We start from the raw sequence: 18,617 nt of genomic DNA, 5'->3' as shown, positions 1-18,617 counted from the left end.
CCTTACATCTGCAGGATAAGGAGCTCTGGTTCTATTTTGGGAGTTGTGGGAGGTCAGGCAACGTATTAATCAGGAATTGATGCAACGTGCAGCATCTCTCTGAGCACAGGACTGGAAGATTGGCAGGGACCAGAACCCTCATGAAGCGTAAGGAGGCAGAGAATGGCCTGGAGAGCCATAGAGGAGCGGGGCTGAAGGCGAGGCAGCATCTCAGACCACCACTGCAGCAGGAGGGATGGTGAGGGGGCAGGGAGGACACGGGCTTTGGGGCCAGCTAACGAGGAGCCAGACCTCAGGTTTGCTGTCTGCTGGATGAGGGATCTGGTAAGCTAGCCACTTTCTTTGAGCCTCTGCTTTCTTGCCTGTACCGCTGGGATAGTAACCGCTTCAGAGGGGAGAAGGAACTGGAGTGAAAATGTCTGGAAAGTGCCCAGCGTGGTAGACACACGTGGGTATCATTCTATGGGATGAATAAGAGGCAGATTTTGAAGGAGTGTGACGGATGGAGACCCAGGGAGCTGGGTTGTCTCCCTCAGACACATGAGCAGGTTGTGGGAAGGAGGGCCCGGGGCGGCCTTTTGCTGCCGGGAGGCAGTACATGCTGGGCTAGAAAGAGCATGTGTATCAGGGGCTCAGCAGAGGCCACGGTGATCGGCACGAGGGTCTCCGAGATGATTTAGCTCTGGGTGCCAGTGGCAGGAGGTGGTGGGGCCGCACAAGCCATGCCCTGGGTGGGCGCACGTGAGCACTGCACTCCAGACCCCGGGGAAGTTCCAAGGTCAGTGAACTTCTTTAATGCAGCCTTCTGAAATGTATTTTTCTCTAGAAAATAGTCCCCGTGAGCCCCTGCTTATTATTTTTTTGGATTCCGTCTCTTCACACACTGCTAATCTAGTATTCCATGGAACACATTTTGGGAAATGGGGCACTCTGTTCATCTTTAAGAGGTAGAGCCCAGCCTGACCTCAGCTGGGAGGATGTTCCCAGGGGGCGGTGGCCAGAGGGAGCAGGCAGGGACACAGACAGTTGTAACAGGTGCACTTTATTAGCATAGTGACGGCAGAAGGACTGGGGGGCTTTAGCTATTGTCAGCTATGGTCTTCTTAATCCAGTCTACATAGTTGTACACCCTGGTGTAGACTCCAGGCTTGTTCTTCTGGGCACAGCCATAGCCCCAGGACACAATTCCCTGGAGCTCTCCTTTGCAGACCACAGGGCCACCAGAGTCACCCTGGGGAGGAAGAAGTTGGGACAAGTTTTATAAAGAAGGCGAAAAGGGCCAACAGAGCCCTATATCATCTGAACCTTTTAAGATTGCATTCCGGTCAGCTCTGTGGCTCTGCATGTCTCCCATGGTGGCCCGTTCTCCGTTCTGACGAAGGGGGTGACAGCCATGCAGTCTAGCCTTCCTCGCTTCTATGTAAGTCCACTGCCTGGAGCCCTCCTGCACCAGCCCCACAGCCCTGGGTGTTCAAATCCTGCTCCGCAGGAGGCCATGTGTACCAGGGGTCTCAGCATGGGAAGGGTCAAGTCACCTGGCAGGAGTCCTTGCCTCCTTCAAGGAAGCCGGCGCAAAGCATGTTCTTTGTGATCTTGCCAGGGTAGGAGGTTTCGCACTGGGTCTGACTCAGCAGTGGGGCATCCAGGCACTGCAGCAGCTCAGGGTGGTTGGCTTTGAGGAGCAGGGAGAGATCAAGGAAAGGAGGAATGTGAGTCAGGCCAGGATGGGGGACAGCAATCCAGTGCTGAACACTGACGGCAGCCAGGAGAGGACACAAAGAACGTAAGCTCCGACAAGGAACAATGGGTTTTAGTTTCCAGCTGATCCCGGCTGAACCCCTCCCTAGATGGGACAATAGCAAGTGCTACTATATTTGTCCTATATTTTGATTGTAGGGGGTCAACTCCTTAAAGCTTCGCCTCTTTTGAGGACCCAGCACAGAGTCCTGCGTGTAGTGGGGTTCAAGCTCAGGGGCAGGCCTGGTTCTGGGAAATGTGGGGAAGTTGGAGGATGAAATAGGGAGGGTCCTACTCACTGCCAGAGCTCAGGGTGTTGCCCCAGCCAGAGATGAGGCAGTAGGTGCCAGCAGATGCACGGGCAGAGGGCAGAGATATGGTGGACACCTGTGTGTTGAGGACGGCCGGCGAGGAGAGCTTGATGAGCATGATGTCATTGTCCAGGGTCCAGCTGTTATAGCTGGGGTGGCGGATGACCTTGGATGAGTCGATGAACTGCTCATCCCCCTCTTGGACATCAATGTTGTACTCCCCGAGCCTCACTTGGATGCGGCTATTGGGAAGATAAGCATGGGGAGACCCTTTTCTCCATATGCTTGCTTTCCTCCAGGGTTCTCAAGCTCCCTGCTCATGCGTGGGAGTGTGGCAAAATTCCCTGCAGGAGAGAGGTGGTGGGTCCGTGCAGGGGTGAGACCAAGAGCTTTCTCCTTCAGAGGTAGGTGGTCATGGAGCAGGGATGACATGGGGGCTGCTCCTCAGCCTGCTTTTCCAGCTGCCTTCCCCACAACCCTCCCCCGCACCTGGTGCCACAGGCACAAATGACCGACCTGAAGTTCCGCATATACTCCTCACCCTCTGCAATTTTGCTAACTACGTGCAAGTGACTTCTACTCCCTCCCTTCTGGGTCTGGTGAGCGCCATCATCCCGTATGACCCACTCCAGGGGTTCTAAGTGCTGCCCTGGGACCTGCAGCCTCAGCATCTCCCACGAACTTGTTAGAAGTACAAAGTCTTGGTTCCTACCCCAGACCTGCTGAATCAGAAGCTCTGGGGTGGGACCCAGTGGTCTGTGTTTTAGCAAGCCTTGCAGGTGATTCCGATGCTCACTCAGGTTTGAGAATCTTTGGTCTAGGCAGTGATTCTCAGCTCTGCTCCAGAGTCAAGTCACCAGAGGTGGAAAGCATTAACAACTCACGAAAATTCTGAGGTAAGTGCCCTGGGATCGGACCCAGGCATCAGTATTTTTTGAACATATCCTAGGTGGTTTTAGTGTGTAGCCAACTGGCAAAGGTTACTCTTGCAAGGTCCTTGGGCTGCTTTCCCACTGGACCTCACCACCCCAAAAGAGTCCCTCCCTGCTGTTCTGATCCATAGCCTTTGCTCGTTCATCTATTGGTTTTGGATGTGCGAGGCTTTCTGTTGAATGCCCCTCTTCGCCCCCTCATTCCTGTGAGCGGGGGTGGCCAGTGACAACTTCTTGTCCCCACCCACCCATTTTCCCCAACCTCCACACTCCCGGGCTGACCCCAGCTCTCAGAGAGCGTTCTGGGAGACACAGCACTTACGGCTTGTAGCAGTGAGCTGCGGACACCACCCACTGGTCACTGATGAGGGAGCCGCCACAGAAGTGGTAGCCCGAGTTCAAGGACACCTGGTAGGGGACGGATTTCTCCATGCAGGTGTAGCCACCGACGATCTTGTCATCGTCGTCAGTGGGGAAAGCAACTTGAAAGGAGACATGAAGGGAGAAGCCAATTCAGCAGATGTGGGCAGGTGGAGCCCAGAGCCCTGTGGCTGGATCATGCAGATTAGAAGTCCTTAATAAGCACAGAGATGGTAGATCGGCAGGTGGAGAGCATTACATCTCTGGTAGGTGTCATAGCACAGAGCTCTCCAGAGTCGCTTGGTGTGTCTGCAGGGCGTATGGCCAGGTGCCCACTGGGGCTTGGGCATGGACCTCTACTGGGACTCCGGAGCAAGGACACAGATAACGCCCTCACAGTGCACTCAATGCGACACAGGTCTGAATGCGGTATCTTATCCACTCAATGCTTCTCTTTCTAATCACTGGTCTACTCCTCATGGCTATTTGAGCCCCAGATTGTCAGGATGGGTTGGCCCAGCTGGGAAAATCTGGCTAAGTAGTCCTGGCTATACCCAGCTTTTCCCATCGCTAAAAATCTGCATGGTGTGCCCGGGGAGAGGAGCCCCCAGACCCATTAGGCAGGACAAAGGTAGGCCAACTGTCATTGGCCAAAGGAATGGTGGTTCTCAACCTTGGCTGCACACCTGGGGATCCTAAGATCATTTGGGAAACTTAAAAATTCAACGCACAGGTTATACCCCAAGCCAACTCAGTCAGAATTTCTAGGTCTAGGACTCTGGCATGAGTGTTTTCTCCCTCGGCATACCTGGGGTTGAGGACAGCTCTAGGGTAGCTATCCCAGAGCTGCCGGAACTAAACTTCAAGACCCCCTGGTTCATTGCATGGACCACCTGCACCTGGTCTCCCTTTCCAACCTCTCCCAACGAAGTCCTGAAATAAAGGGATGAGTGACAGGGTCGGGAGTGGGGTCAGCACAAGGTGGGAGGGGTGAGGCTTACAGAGCCCAAGCATGGGAAGGAGGGCTGCTGGACATGGGAGATAGACTCTCGGAGCCCAGGTAAACACAGGTGAGCAGCAAGGGTGGAACAGGGATCTCTTCTAGGAGGGGGGCGAGTGCGACCCGAAGTCATGCATGGGACTCACCAGCAGCTCCCACAAAAGCAAGAATCAGGAGTGGACTCATCATGGCAGAAGGACAGGAGCTGAGTGGCTGGTGGAGAGCCTTTATACCTCCCAAGGTGAGGGAGAGAGTGGACGTGAGAGTGGAGGATCACCGCTCCTCCCAAACACACCTGTGGCTTTCCCTTCCCTCAGCCCTGTGTCAGCTCTGTTGTGTTTGGCCATCTGTGGATTTGTGACCCACAGGTGATAAGAAAACTTACCTTGTGAGGGCAGAAAGGAAGACCAACGGACTCCTGGGAGGATTCTGGGGTGCGGGGAAGAAGCCAAGCCCCCATATTTCACAGCTGGTCCTTCTTAGTCTGAGATGAGAAGAGGAGGAAGAACAGCCGGGTTCCTCTGACATGGAGATTTATTCAACTTACTCTAAGCAAAGGCTGATCCTGGAAGCAAACCTGGCTGCCAGTGACCGGGAGCCCCCATGGGGAGAGAGAAGTCTTGTATCTGTAAGCATGAAGACCCTTCTCCCAAGTCGAAACCACTGGGCAGGAAGGTCACATCCAAGGCTTTGGCGAACCAGGATCCCACTGTCAAGAGGGGATGAGAAGGGAGAGGCAGAGTTTTGTGGGGGTCTGGGCTTTCAGCTGGCTTTCCTTCCCACCAAGGCTTGCGGACAGGAGCACTTGGAAAGAGGAGTTAAGTGGGCATTTGCCTGATACATTTGGATGATGGAAGCCCAATACCACATCCTTCCTCTTCCTCAACTATTAGGATCTTCGTCTTTCTCATCACTCACACTGTTGTGGGTTTCTTTAAGCAGCCGCGTGGTTGCCCTGGGAGTCTGCACCAGTCGTGATTAAACTGCCCCCACCTGCTAGGGGCTGAGAGCCTGAGCTCCGATTGTATACTCCAGATCACACATTAGAAAGGGTCTGGACAATGGTAAATTTAGGTTCTGATCGGAGAATCAGCAGTAAGTAGAGAGACTACCACATAGTGAAAGGGTGGAGTATTTGGTAATCATTCACAACAATGAAAGGGGGGGTATTCTGGAATGTTCTATTTTAGATGCAGTGGGACTATTGTGCTGGGCTCAGTACAGAGTTAATCTTCCCAGAAATGACCTCAATTTGGGACCCTCCACGGCCACCAAGACACAACCCTGTAATTTATTGAAGCACAACTTGGCCAGAGAGGAATAGAGGTGGAGCGAGTGTCTATGTCTTGGAAAGACACTTCTCCTTCCCAGCTCCTCTGAGCTCTGGGGTGGTGAAGGGCCAGAGGGCGCACAGTCCACATTTGAATTCTCTGAAAGGTGGAAATGAGTGGATGTTCTGGAGGTGGTGAGCAAAGTGAAAAAGGCCCAGAAGTCTGGCGATGAGACAGGAAGTAGGATGGGGATTGAAGTAAATGAAAACTAGCAGAAGCTGGAGAAAATGCCGCTGTGGGAGGGGCCCGTAGGATGTCTTCTTCCAGTGCCTGGCATGGCTGGAGGCTGGTGTCCCCACAACAGGAGAGCCACTGCCCAGAGCTCTGGCCTCTCGGATGGTACCTCTTCTCATCCTGATGGGCTCGCACCTCCGTGGGAAGGTGCTATATTTGTACCATGCCTGACATGCTTTTAACAAGCCTTCACACACACAAACAGTGGTATGCTTATCCTCATTGGCATTGAGTTTTGAATTTGACTGTTCACAAGTGTTTTAATTGTGAGACATGCAGAATGAAATTATTTCCATTTATAGAGGAAGAGACTGAGAACCAGCAAGGTTCTGTCCTGCCTGCGAATACAGATCTAAAAATGGCAGAGGTGGCCTCAAGGCTACCGGAAGATGTGGACAGCGTTGGAAGTTTGGGAATTGGTGCAGATGCCATATAAGAGAAGGTTTATTTGGAATCAAGCCAGAAGTTCCCAGAGAACAAAATGTACCTCCCGGTCCCTCCTGATGCTTGGCTCCCTGGCAGAAATACAAGATTGAATGAATCTTCCACTTGGCACCCGGTCTCAGAGCTTGACCTTGCCATGGCCCTGTTCCACTCTAGGCCACAACTAAGGAGCGGATGACATGTCTCTCTGTGCTCATGGGGAGCTGACTCGGGTTGTGGAGCCTCGATAATAGAGGCTTTCCCTGTAATGTCACCAGATATGCTATTTAGTTTTGTCCCTTTGTCATGGGGTGTTCTAGGAAGTCCTGTGGTAGCAGATAAGAGGAATACATAGCAGTGTTCCCTGGATAGGTACACTATGAGGAGGTGGTCCTTGGTAGAAGATAGGAAATTGGGGAATCGGGAGGAAATTTTTGGTTAGGTGTTTGTGGCTTTGACTCTGTCTAAAAGGGAACACCCAAGAGCTTGAGGGTTTTCCGTGTCTAAAGCCTTAAGACTAGCTTTTGCCTGATATTTTGTGCTCCTCCTCAGAATAAACTATTATACCCAAAATATAGTATGAAGTCAGTTTTCTTGAACGTAGCAGGAATCACTTTATAGGCAGAGAAAATAGCTCTAAGTGAGAGTATGATGTCACGCTTTAGGCTCAGACCTGTAGGATGGATTCAGTTCCACCTTTTCTCAAGTTCAACTGGATAAGTCTATGCAGCTCTTATGATCTTCATTCTGAACCATTTCTCTAAGAGAGTCTCGTAGTTCATTAACGATTAGCCTATCAGACCACTGGGTTTTGTTTTTGTAAATATATATTTATTTATTTATTTGAGACAGAGATAGAGTGGAGGGGCTGAAAGAGAGGGAGCAGACTCCTCACTGAGTGCAGAGTCAGACTTGGGGCTCAATCCCAGCACTCTGAGATCATGAGCTGAAATCAAGAGTTGGCCGCTTAATGGATTGAGCCATCCAGGCACCCCACCACTGGTTTTTAATTATGATAGTAGTGAATAGTTTCTTCTTGCTTACTATACCAAACATTTTCTAAGTCTTTCATGGATCTTTTTTGACTTTATTTTAACAACCACCTATGAGGTTGCTCATTTCATAGATGACAAAATGAGCCTTATAGAGGTGGAGTAACTTGTTCGAGATCACACAGCCAGTACGTTGTAGAGATGGGATTTCAGCATGATAGTCGACTCTAGAGCCTGCCTGCTCTCTACCGGAGAACATTCAGCTTCCCTTCTCCTTGTTTGATCCCCAGGGCAGCCCCATGAGGTAGGCAGCAATGCTGCTTTCTCAGCACTGGGTGTTGTATGCGAGTGAGGAATCACTAAATTCTACTCCTGAAACCAATATTACCCTCTATGTTAACTTGAAGCAAGCAAAGAATCTGAAGCTCAGAGGTTAAGTGACTTCTCCCGGGTCACCTGGTTGATGAACGTGGAGTTGACACCAGGCCCTTTCCCTACTCAAACTAAGTTCATTCCCCATAGTGTTGCTCCACACTGGGGGCTTTTGGACCTCTCAGTGGTCTGAAAAGTAGATTTTGGTCAGATTCCAGATCACTTGTTTTTTTTTTTTTTTTTAACACTTTCACCCCAAGCCCTTCACTATTCCCCCACAACTCAGGTATTTCTCCTCTACTCATAGTCAACTCCACCTTGGGCCCCAGTGTCCCTCACTGCTCTTCAACCACATTGTCAAATTCTGAGCTGTCTTTTCTCCAACCTCCAGCTCCTTTCCTCCATTATTTTTTTCTAAACTACATATTTTCCCCATGGCACAATTTCTTCCTGTCCAGTAAGAACTGCTTTCTTGACTCTCTGAGCCTGGGAATCACTGACTCTGGATAGTGAAGGGTGGATTTGTGCGGTCCAGAAAAACACACTGAGACAGAGGTGTGGACGTGTAGACAGGCCATGGTTGTTTGGCTAAAGGGGGGCATCTGCCCTTTTCCTCCCCCTCATCCTGCTCCCCACCTTGAAGCCAAGGGAGACAGGCAAGTGTTGTGCCCACAGCAAAGTTCCTTTTGCATATTTTATCTATTCCTCAGACTTGAGGGGTGAGTGGGAAGTGTCTGGCAATGGAGGCTTTAGCACTCTGACAAAAGACTGGTTCCCGTGATGTAACGGTCTTTCTGTTCCCATCTCCATTACTCCATTACTTGTCCCATCCCTGGGCCTCTTAAATCTGCTTAAGCGGCTGCAGCCTCTTCTGGAGGGTAGTAAGTGGAAGAAAGACAGGAGAGAGTCCAAGAGCAATATCCATGTGGGTTGTTATTAGTGTAGTAGCCCTGACTTATTCCATGATACTCAGAGTTTAATAAATGACATGCATATTTATTTTTCTAAATCATATTTGATCCAGATTGAGCTCCATAAGCCAAATTCAGGAATAAGTCCAACCAGTCCATTGGGCTCTCTCTGCTCATTTGACTTCTAAAAACTCTAGAATGTGTTGTCCATTTGGAAGGCAGCCACTGGTTAGTCCAATTCCTATTGGTCAGCCTGTCCAGGAGGATCGCCAAATGTCTTCCAAGGCTTGGCATTGAGTGCTCAGTCCACACAGGCATCAATACTGTTCTAATCTGAGGACCCTCCACTGCAGGGCTACTGTGTTTGAGCAGGTTCTGGGCTTAGCTCTCTAGAACCCATTAACATCTTTTCCCTTCCCCAGCCATGGGAATGCAGCAGAGGGAGCTGACACATTGTTGGGCCACCTTTCTATTCAAACATAAGTCGAAACACCTGTTCTGTCCCCATTAGGACAATTCGGTTCATTTGCTTATGGGCTTACATTGTCTAAAGTCAAATACTTTTGTAGACTTTTTCTCCGGGGAAATTCATACTGCTTGGCAAATCTTCCCCTTTTGTTTTGAATCATATTTATGTACTCAATGTATTAGTTTGCTGGTGCTACCATAACAAAATTAGCACAGGCTAGGTGTCTTAAACAATAGAAATTGACTTTCTTCCAGTTCTTTTTTTATTTAAAGATTTTATTTATTTATTTGGCACACAGAGAGAGAGATAGCGAGAGCAGGAACACAAGCAGGGGGAGAGGGAGAAGCAGGCTTCCAGCCTAGCAGGGAGCCCGTTGCGGGGCTCGATCCCAGGCCCCTGGGATCATGACCTGAGCTGAAGGCAGGTGCTTAACGACTGAGCCACCCAGGCACCCTGACTTTCTTCCAGTTCTGAGAGCTAGAGCTCTAGGATCAAGGTGTCAGCAGGGTTGGTTTCTCCTGAGAACACTCTCCTTGGCTTGCAATGGCCTTCTCACCATGTCCTCATGTGACCTTTCCTCTGTGGGCACAACCCTAATGTCTCTCCTAGGATGTCCTCATCTCTTCTGAAAAGGATACTGGCCAGATTGGATTAGGGCCACTCTAATGGCCTCATTTTTAAGTTAAAGACCAAATCTCCAAATACAGTCACATCTTAAAAGAGTGGGGCTTAGGACTGTAATTGCATGAATTCTGGAGGAGCGCAATTCAGTCTGTAACCCTCAGTAAACACTGGCTGAATTCCTGTGACGTCCCTGGAGTTTTTCTAGGCTGTAAGGAAACAGCAATGAAGATGATAGGAAATGTCCTTGCTTTCATGGCATTTATGTGTATTTTTGTGTGTGTCCACACGCACGTGAGGAGGCGTAGTGACAGGAAGCGGATAATAAATAAGAATATATATATTATGTGTACAGAGTATATATATTTATGTCAAACCATGGTGGTTAGGTATTATTAAAACAGGATAAAGTGGTAATAGGCGTGAGTGACTGCCAGGTTGACACATGCTGTATTAGCTAAGGTGTCAGGAAAGATCTCTTTGGGGAGATGGTATTTGAGCTGAGACCTAACTACAAAGGGGCCAGTCATGTAAAGGGAGGGCTTTCATATTCCCTGCTGAGTCTGTAACAGAAATAAATCAGCACACATGCCATTGCTTTTCTTTTAAACTAAACAACCCTGTCCTCTAGCATATGATATTTACCTTGCTTAGTTTTGATGGTAAGATTGATATAAAGGATAGTCATCAATATATTGAAATAGTCCTATAAAAGTTAATGTAAAGTATATTTAAAAAATATTTTTTGTTAAAGATTTTATTTAGTTATTTGAGAGAGAGACAGAGACAGAGAGAGAGAGAGAGAGAGAGAGTACAAGAGCAAGGTGAGAGGCAGAGGGAGAGGGAGAAGCAGACTCCTCGTTGAGCAGGGAACCCGATGCAGGGCTCAATCCCAGGACCCCAGGATCATGACCTGAGCTGAAGGCAGACGCTTAACTGACTGAGCCACCCAGGTGCCCGTAAAGTCCATTTGTGACATGAAATGGTATTTATGAAATATTCTTGGGTTGAGAGAATAAATAATAAAACAGTATGTATCATATGATCAAATTTTATTTAAATGAGTGATTTCAATTTTTACAATAATACATATTGACTTTGTAATTAAAATAGCTAAAGGAAAGAGAAACAATGGCAATAATAAATGCAATTTTCCCAGAGAGGGCAATACCTAGCCTTGAGGAAGGAATTGCTAGTGGTAAAATTTCAAATATTACAGTGAGAAAGAAATTTAGGCACTGTTAAATTAACCGTGTGTTTTGTCTCCACCAGGCACAGTATTATGTGTTTTATGTGGATGATTTCATTCATTCTTAAAACAAATTTCTCGTTCCTCATTTTTTAATTTTGTGATTATCTTCATTTAATATGTGAGGATAAATGTAATGAATCTGTGACACCCAGTGGTAAAGCAGTAGAACCAAGGTTTTTTTTGTTTTTTGTTTTGTTTTGTTTTTAAGATTTATTTATGGGACACTTGGGTCGCTCATTTGGTTAAGCGGCTGCCTTCAGCTCAGGTCATGATCCCAGGGGCCTGGGATCAAGTCCTGCATTGGGCTCCTTGCTCGGTGGAGAGTCTGCTTTTCCCTCTGTCTGTCACTTCCCTTGCTTGTGCCCTCTCTCTTTGTGTCAAATAAATACATAAAATTAAAAAAAAAATTTATTTATTTGAGAGAGAGATAGCGAGTGGGGGGGCAGAGGGAGAGGGAGCATCCTCAAGCAGACTCCCTGCTGAGTATGGAGCCGGACTCAGGGCTCAATCCCAGGACCCTAATATCACGACCTGAGCTGAAGCCAAGAGTCGGCCACTTAACCAACTGAGCCACCCAAGCGCCAAGTTTTAAACTTAGGTCTGCCAGATGACGGAGACCAAGTTCCTCTCACGATACTGTACTGCTTCTTAAGAGACAATTTTTCTGCAATATCAGGTGCTGGCAATCTGAGGCTCATCTGTAGGTGAATTTGTAGGCTTCTTAGCCTTAAAATCTTTTTTTTTAAAAAAGCATATTGGGTCTGTTACAACTCAATTGCTTGACAGAAGCAAAAATAAATATTTCCTGGAAAACAATGAAGTTGTTTTTTTAAGGAATTCCCAAAGATGAGTTATGTAATGCACAACATCAAATTATATAATACATAAAAAAATAAGCCACCCTGAGTGACAATCAGCAGAAGGTACAAAGAAACAAACAAAAAGATGCAAAACATCGTCTGGCATTAACAGATAAAAATTCCAAGCAGACATTTAATATCCTCAAAGAAAATAATTTAAAAATACACAAGGGGCAAGATGCTTTCAGAAATGACCGCCCATATTTGTAAAAGATCCAAGTAGATTTACCAGAAATGAAAATATAATTTAGGGTTGAATGGCTTATTGGAACAGAGGAGTGAATTAGTAAACTGGCCAGTAGTTCCAAAGAAAGGACCCAGAATGTAGTACAGAAGCAAAGAGAGAGAAAATGCGAGAGAACAGTCTAGATGAACATGTGACAGATGTCTCGATGACCCCAGGACATCTCCCCTCCCATAAAATGTGAACATCCAGATTTACGGGCTCAAGTTGTGGCCCTTGAGAGGATTTCCCTTCACCACTCCCTTTCGAAACCACACTTGTGTTAGACTCTGTGGATGATTCCGGAGTAACGTGCAACCCAATGCGGAAAACAGGCCTGTGCTTTTTCACCTGGAAATAGGAAATCCCCATGCACCCTTGGGTGTGGATCAGCAGTGAAGGCAAGTGGGTCGGGGTGGGTACCATGAGACTCACGCTTGCTTTTGAAATAAAATTGTGCCTTCCTCCAGCTGTGCTTGAGTCTGGTCCCATATATTTACCAGTTAATAACAGAATACTCTGTGCATGTCCAGCCTTATAGATTTGAGGGTCAGCTAACACACAGTTTGAATGTCATGATGATGCATTAAATCAAGACCTAGGGGCAGCTTTTCAAAGGAAATGAAGTTGTTGGCAGGTAGAAGAGTGTGGCTTTGCACTAAAACTCTTTGCATCTGCTTAGTGATTCTCTTATTGGGGAATGTCAGGGGCTCCACAGAGAATCCCTATCTGCCACAGGCACTTGAAGAACCACTGGGCCGGGTTGGTTTATGGCCCAGGGCTTCTTTAATCATGCCTTGTTCTGCTACAGAACCCCCTCTCACACTGCCCCAGCCTTACAGGTGACACAAAAAATGGACCACAACTATAGTGTATGGTAACTCCAAAGTCCAGAGAGACTCACTAAGCATTGCAGCTCTTTCTACTTGGCAGATGGTGTGAGGTTCAGCAGCTCATCTCTCACTTTACAGGGTTTAATCCAACATGTCCCAGATCTTGGGCTCCTCAGAAGCTCATCGATATGGCAGCTCCCTGAACTTTTGCAGACCTTACGTTGGTCTGGCATGCATACGTCACACTGAGGCATCACGAGCACTAATTCCTACTCCTTGAGAACACCCGGCATAATGCCATCGGTCTAATGGACCAGTACGATATCAAGGTGATCAAGAGCCTTCTATACTGATGGAAAGCAAGCTAAATAGAGTCTTGAGATAAAATAGTTAGAGGTCATTTCTGACCCTGCCACTTGAAGGCAAACTATATCCAATGGTCTTTACCAAGTACTTCTCAACACTCTTGTGGAAGCAATTTTATCCTCAGCCTCCTGGTCGCCACACTTCCTGTGGTTCGTCCTGCAGTCTGTCCTGCAGAGTCTCTCCCCGTGGCCAGTCGACCCATTCACACCCAGACCCGCTGACAAGCACGCGAACAGCTGGAGCTGTGGTTTCGCCCTGCCAGCCTGCCTTGACTGGGGCCTCGGGCTCATCTGGGTGGGAGCCGGGCAGGAGGGAGCTAGCCGAGGTTCTTGCTCAGATCTTTGATCTGTGCTGGGCACTGTGTCTCCAGCACTGCAGAAGTAAAAGCTGCTGTCTTCGAGGCTCAGGTTGTTCACAGTCAGAGTGGAGAACATTGAGGTTGGGTGGCTGATGGGAAACTTGTCTTTGGTAAATCCACTTTCATAAGTGGCCTCCATGCCCTGGTTTGCAGTTGCGATCAGTATCAAGCTCTGTCTTGGGAGCTGACGGTACCAGAACATTAAGGTGAGTTGGGTATCGACCTCACACTGGATCGTCATGGAGGTCCCGCGTTGACAGATGTCCCTGCGTGGCTTTTGAGAGAGGAGAGCACCAAACACAAAGCCTAGTTTCAGAGAGAGAGAGAGAAAGAGAGGGCTGATAAGCTGGTCCCCAGGCAGGAAGGTCTTTTTACTGTTTGCTTCAGTGTCACCTCGGATCCCAAAGAACTCTGGCATTGCCTCCATTTTGTTCTTCCAACTGTTCTTCGGTCAGAATCCACCTAACCCACTAATCCATTCCCTCATCCTCCGATGGGCAGCCTCAGATCCTCTACTCGGCATCAACATTAACCCTAAACTTCCCTGCCGGATTAGCCTCATACCTTGTCCCAGGAGAAGTAGCAGGCAAGGCAGCATCTTTAGGTGATAGCCCCTCATCTTCCTTGAGAAAAGGCAAACTAAAGTTCCTCTTTCCTCCCCAACGTGTTCTTCCTTCCCTACTGTTTCTGTTCCCCTCCTGTAGTAGGAGGATGAGCTTCTGCAGAACGTGGGGAAAATTTGTCTGCCCCCTAGTGGAGCTGTGTGGCTCTTCACTTAGGTTGGATCTTCATTCACAAGGCATCACACGCAAACAACGTCCACCACGTATCCATCACCACCTCCCCATCTATCATTGAGCACCGGTGTGTGCTACCCTTTGGGTAATTGCCCGTGGGGAAGCCTGAAAGATCATGCATAGGCTTTAACCAGATCCTGCCTCCTCATAGAACCTTTACATTTCCATATGCATTTTAGAATTTGCTTTTTAGTTTCTAAAAAAAAAATCCTGTTGAGACAATAATTGGGATTTTATTGACTCTGTAGATCAATTTGGGGAGAATACTCATTTTAACAATATTCAGTCTTCCAACTTATGAACATGATATATATCTCCACTTTGTAAAGTTGTCTTTCATTTCTCTTAGTATCGATTTTTAGTTTTCAGTTTACAGCTCTTGCGTGCCTTTTGTTAAATTTGTTCTTAAATATTTTGGGTTTTTTACATTCTTTTAAATGCAAGTTTTAAAATTTAATTATCCCATTGTTTGCCACAATATATAAGATATATAATTGATTTTTACCTGTTAATATTATAACCCATGCCTTTAAGAAATTCACTTATTAATTTTATAATTTTATAGGTTTCTTTTGATATATAATTGTAGAAGGTAATTTCATCTCTTAAAAGGTTGCAGTTTATCACTTACTCTTCAGCCTTTTCATCTTTTTCTTGTCTTTTTTTTTAAAGATTTTATTTATTTATTTGACAGAGAGAGTTAGCGAGAGCAGGAACACAAGTGGGGGAGTGGGAGAGGGAGAAGCAGGCTTCCTGCTGAGCAGGGGGCCCTATGCGGGGCTCGATCCCTGGACACTGCCACCATGACCTGAGCCGAAGGCAGACTGAGGCACCCAGGCGCCCCTTTCTTTTTCTTGTCTTAATGTGCTGCCTAGCACCTCCAGTAATGTAGAATAGAAGTGGTGTGAGTGAACATTATTGACTTGTTTATTATCTTAAAGCTAAAATATTTAACATTTCTGCCATTAAGTATGCTGTTCTGTGTTGGCTTCTTGCAGATGTCCTCCCCCAGATTGACAAAGTTCTATTCTGTTCCCAATTCTCTGAGTGTTTTTATCATCAATGGGTATGGAATTTTGTTGTGTTTTTTCTATCTCTAATAATAACTGTGTAGTTTGTATACATGTGCTAATAGGGTAAATTACAATGACTGATTTTTGAATGTCAGACCAAACTTGTTCCTAGGATAGACCCTATATAATTATTTGGAAAAAAATGTTTTATTCTAGTTTCATTTGTTAACTATTGACATTTTAGATATATCTCTTTAATTTTTTTAGTGACTGCTCTAAAAATTATCATATTCACTTTAACCTTTTTACAGCTTACTTACAATTCATATGGTAAAGATTCCCTTAAAATATAGAACTTTGCAATTAAATGAGTCTGTTTTCTCCATCCTCATCCTTAACATTATTATTGTCATCTTTATTGTGTGTGTCTGCTCCATGCCCTACAAGACAATACTGAAATTTTGCTTTCACGAGTCCTACATATTACAAAGAATTTAAGAAAAGTCTTTTTTTTTAATATTTTATTTATTTATTTGCCAGAGAGAGAGAGAGGGAGAGTACAAGCAGGGGGAGTGGCAGACAGAGGGAGAAGCAGGCTCCTTGCTAAGCAGGGAGCCCGATGTGGGACTCGACCCCGGGACTCCGGGATCATGACCTGAGCCGAAGGCAGTTGCTTAACCAACTGAGCCACCCAGGCGCCCACATCATTAGTTTTTGATGTAGTGTTCCACGATTCATTGTTTCTGCATAACACCCAGTGCTCCACGCAGAACGTGCCCTCTTTAATACCCATCAGCAGGCTAACCCATCCCCCCACCCCCTCCCCTCTAGAACCCTCAGTTTGTTTTTCAGAGTCCATCGTCTCTCATGGTTCGTCTGCCCCTCCGATTTACAGGAGAGAGAGAATCTTAAGTAGGCTCCACACTGGACCTCCAGCACGGAGCTCCATCTCACGACCCTGAGATCATGCCCTGAGGCGAAACCAAGAGTTATCCGGATGCTTAACCATCTGAGCCACCCAGGTACCTCTCAAAATCCAAGTTTTTTTCTGTTTTTTAAAATATCTTATTAATCTGTGAGAGAGAGAGAGAGAGAGAGAGCGCGCACGAGCAGGGGGAGTGGCAGAGGGAGAGGGAGAAACAGACTCCTCCCTGAGCAGGGAGCCCAACGTGGGACTCCATCCCAGGACCTGGAAATCATGACCTGAGCCAAGGAGTTTCTCATTTGGCATATCACAGTCTATGTTGTGACAATATTTGAAAATGTACCCTGGAGTCTCCCTGTTTCCTTCTGGACTGGTTGCTAACCAGTTCTTCTGCACAGTTCTTATCCTGGGGCTTTTTTTTGTTGTTATTCTGAATTGGATTCCCTATTTCCTGAATCCTATGATTTCTTCTCTTTTTGATGTGTTCCCGCAGTTTGCTGAGACACATTATTCAAGAACTTCCCAAGAAACGATGAAATGGAAATTTATTTAGTTTTCAGATCCTGGCAGAAATGAACATTGCATTTTTTGGATAGCTTGGGTTAGTTGAGGAATGCAGGCTGAAAATTATTTTCTATCAGGATTTCATAGTTATTTTTTACACCATTGTTTTCTGGCATTCAGTGTTGCTACTGAGAAATGTGAGCCGTTCTGTTTCTCATTTCTTTATTTATAGCTTGTTTTGGTTTTTAACATTTTTCTTTGTCTTGCATCACTTAAAGATCATTTTATCCACACTGTTCTGAAACTGAATGAAAATATGCCTTAGTTTCAGTTGTTTTATATTCCTTAAACACACAGCTGGCCTTTTTTATGGCTGTCTCTGCTTGTCCATCAATAGGATGATACCGTTTCTTCCCTTAACACGTCATTGTTCTGTGTCGAGATAGAAATGTTGAAAGTTTATGCTACATCATGAAAAACGTCTTTGGTGCTGGATATGCTGCTGGTACAGAGGTAAGGGACCCAAATCTTTGGCTGTATGAATTATATCTTTATACTAATGGTTGGATTTGAGAACCATTCAACTGAGCATGGAAATTTACCCACCTTGGATTCGATTATCTGATAATTGCAAAAGCAATATAGGAACACTGATTTCTGCCATTAACTTATCAGCTGTGTAGCTTTGGACAAGCTATTTAAATTTAGTTTCTTCATTTATAATTAGCAGTAATTCTCTCCTTCCCTTTCATTGCCCCTCTTTCTTAAAAAGCCGTCTCCTCTTCCCCATCATGTCCTAGTAAATCCTGTTTATATTTTAATTTAACACAGAAGAATTTGTTCTATTTACCAGAGTCATAAAATTTTAAACCTTGCTTTCTTGGAGATTTAGGATAGAATTTTTCCTTCTGTGAATTTTTCAGGATCCTAATGTGATGTCTGTTTATCCAAAATAATGGTTTACATTTCTGAGTGCTTCCTTGTGCTCTTATGGAAACGTTGGTTAAAATTTTATGTGCTTTTGAGAGTGTATTCTGTGAACTCTCCTTAGAACACTTCATCCAATTTATTTCTAAGCTCAAGTCTCCTACCCCAATCTACAATTCTTTCAACCTCTTTCTATGTCTTGTATAATTCATTTGATGTATGATATTCAGTCTCTGCATATTTCCCGTTTAATTCATGTGTGCCACCTCTCTGCTTGGGCGACAGCTCCTTAGGGAGGTGAGATGCATGGGAAGGAGCAGGTAGCACTGTATTAGGACTGGGCCCTATTAGGACTGGGTCTGAGGTTTGTGCTCTTTCTATGGGGTCTCCGTTGAGGTGAGGATGGTCCCACGAAGCACCGGGAGTGAAACCACAGTGCTCGTAACTGTTCCCCTCTCTCGAAGTTCATCTTCTGAGTCGATGCAATGCTTGTGGTGGGAAATAAAAACCTTATTGGAAATCATAGGACTCCCAGACACCCTGAGAGCCCACTGAAAATAGATGTTTGTTAGACATGTTCTGTCATTTAACATTATTCTGGGAAGGTGCATGTTCTCTGTTCTAGACACTGGCCTCAGCTGGGAGACCTGTGATCCCTGCTTTTTCTCAGAGAAAGAATTCACTTTTTCATCCCAGCAGGATCTCTCACAGAAACATTGCAGGATGTTTCTTTCTTTTGACACTTCCTCTTGCCTTTATTTTGATCTAAAATCAGCTCAGGTCCTATCTCTCATGTGAACTTAATCCTGAATATTGTAACACACATTGATTTACTCCTTTGAATTCTACAACATAAAAAATTAGCA

The 18,617-nt window shown here is 46.2% G+C and overlaps 1 protein-coding gene across 2 annotated transcripts; it reads right to left on the bottom strand.

The window, feature by feature from the left end:
- Positions 1 to 1,078: 1,078 nt before the first annotated feature.
- On the bottom strand, positions 1,079 to 4,526 carry LOC114211590 (anionic trypsin). Of its 2 annotated transcripts, none has more exons than XM_088018495.1 (5): positions 4,487 to 4,526; positions 3,292 to 3,462; positions 2,037 to 2,336; positions 1,536 to 1,672; positions 1,079 to 1,231 (listed from the first exon to the last, which is right to left on the bottom strand). In XM_088018495.1, exons 3-5 carry the CDS (start codon positions 2,164 to 2,166, stop codon positions 1,079 to 1,081), a joined length of 420 nt encoding a protein of 139 aa, XP_087874621.1. In that variant the 5' UTR covers positions 2,167 to 2,336; positions 3,292 to 3,462; positions 4,487 to 4,526. The 2 variants fall into 2 exon arrangements, with proteins under 2 accessions (XP_087874621.1, XP_027961986.2); XM_028106185.2 differs by having other exon boundaries at positions 2,037 to 2,290; positions 3,303 to 3,462.
- Positions 4,527 to 18,617: the final 14,091 nt, after the last annotated feature.

This window comes from Eumetopias jubatus, unplaced genomic scaffold (assembly GCF_037043125.1).
Source record: "Eumetopias jubatus isolate StellerSeaLion01/CBP00866 unplaced genomic scaffold, mEumJub1_p1.0 scaffold_14, whole genome shotgun sequence".
NCBI lineage: Eukaryota > Metazoa > Chordata > Mammalia > Carnivora > Otariidae > Eumetopias > Eumetopias jubatus.
Note: the sequence above shows the minus strand (reverse complement) of the source record. Positions and strands in the feature narration are given on the sequence as shown.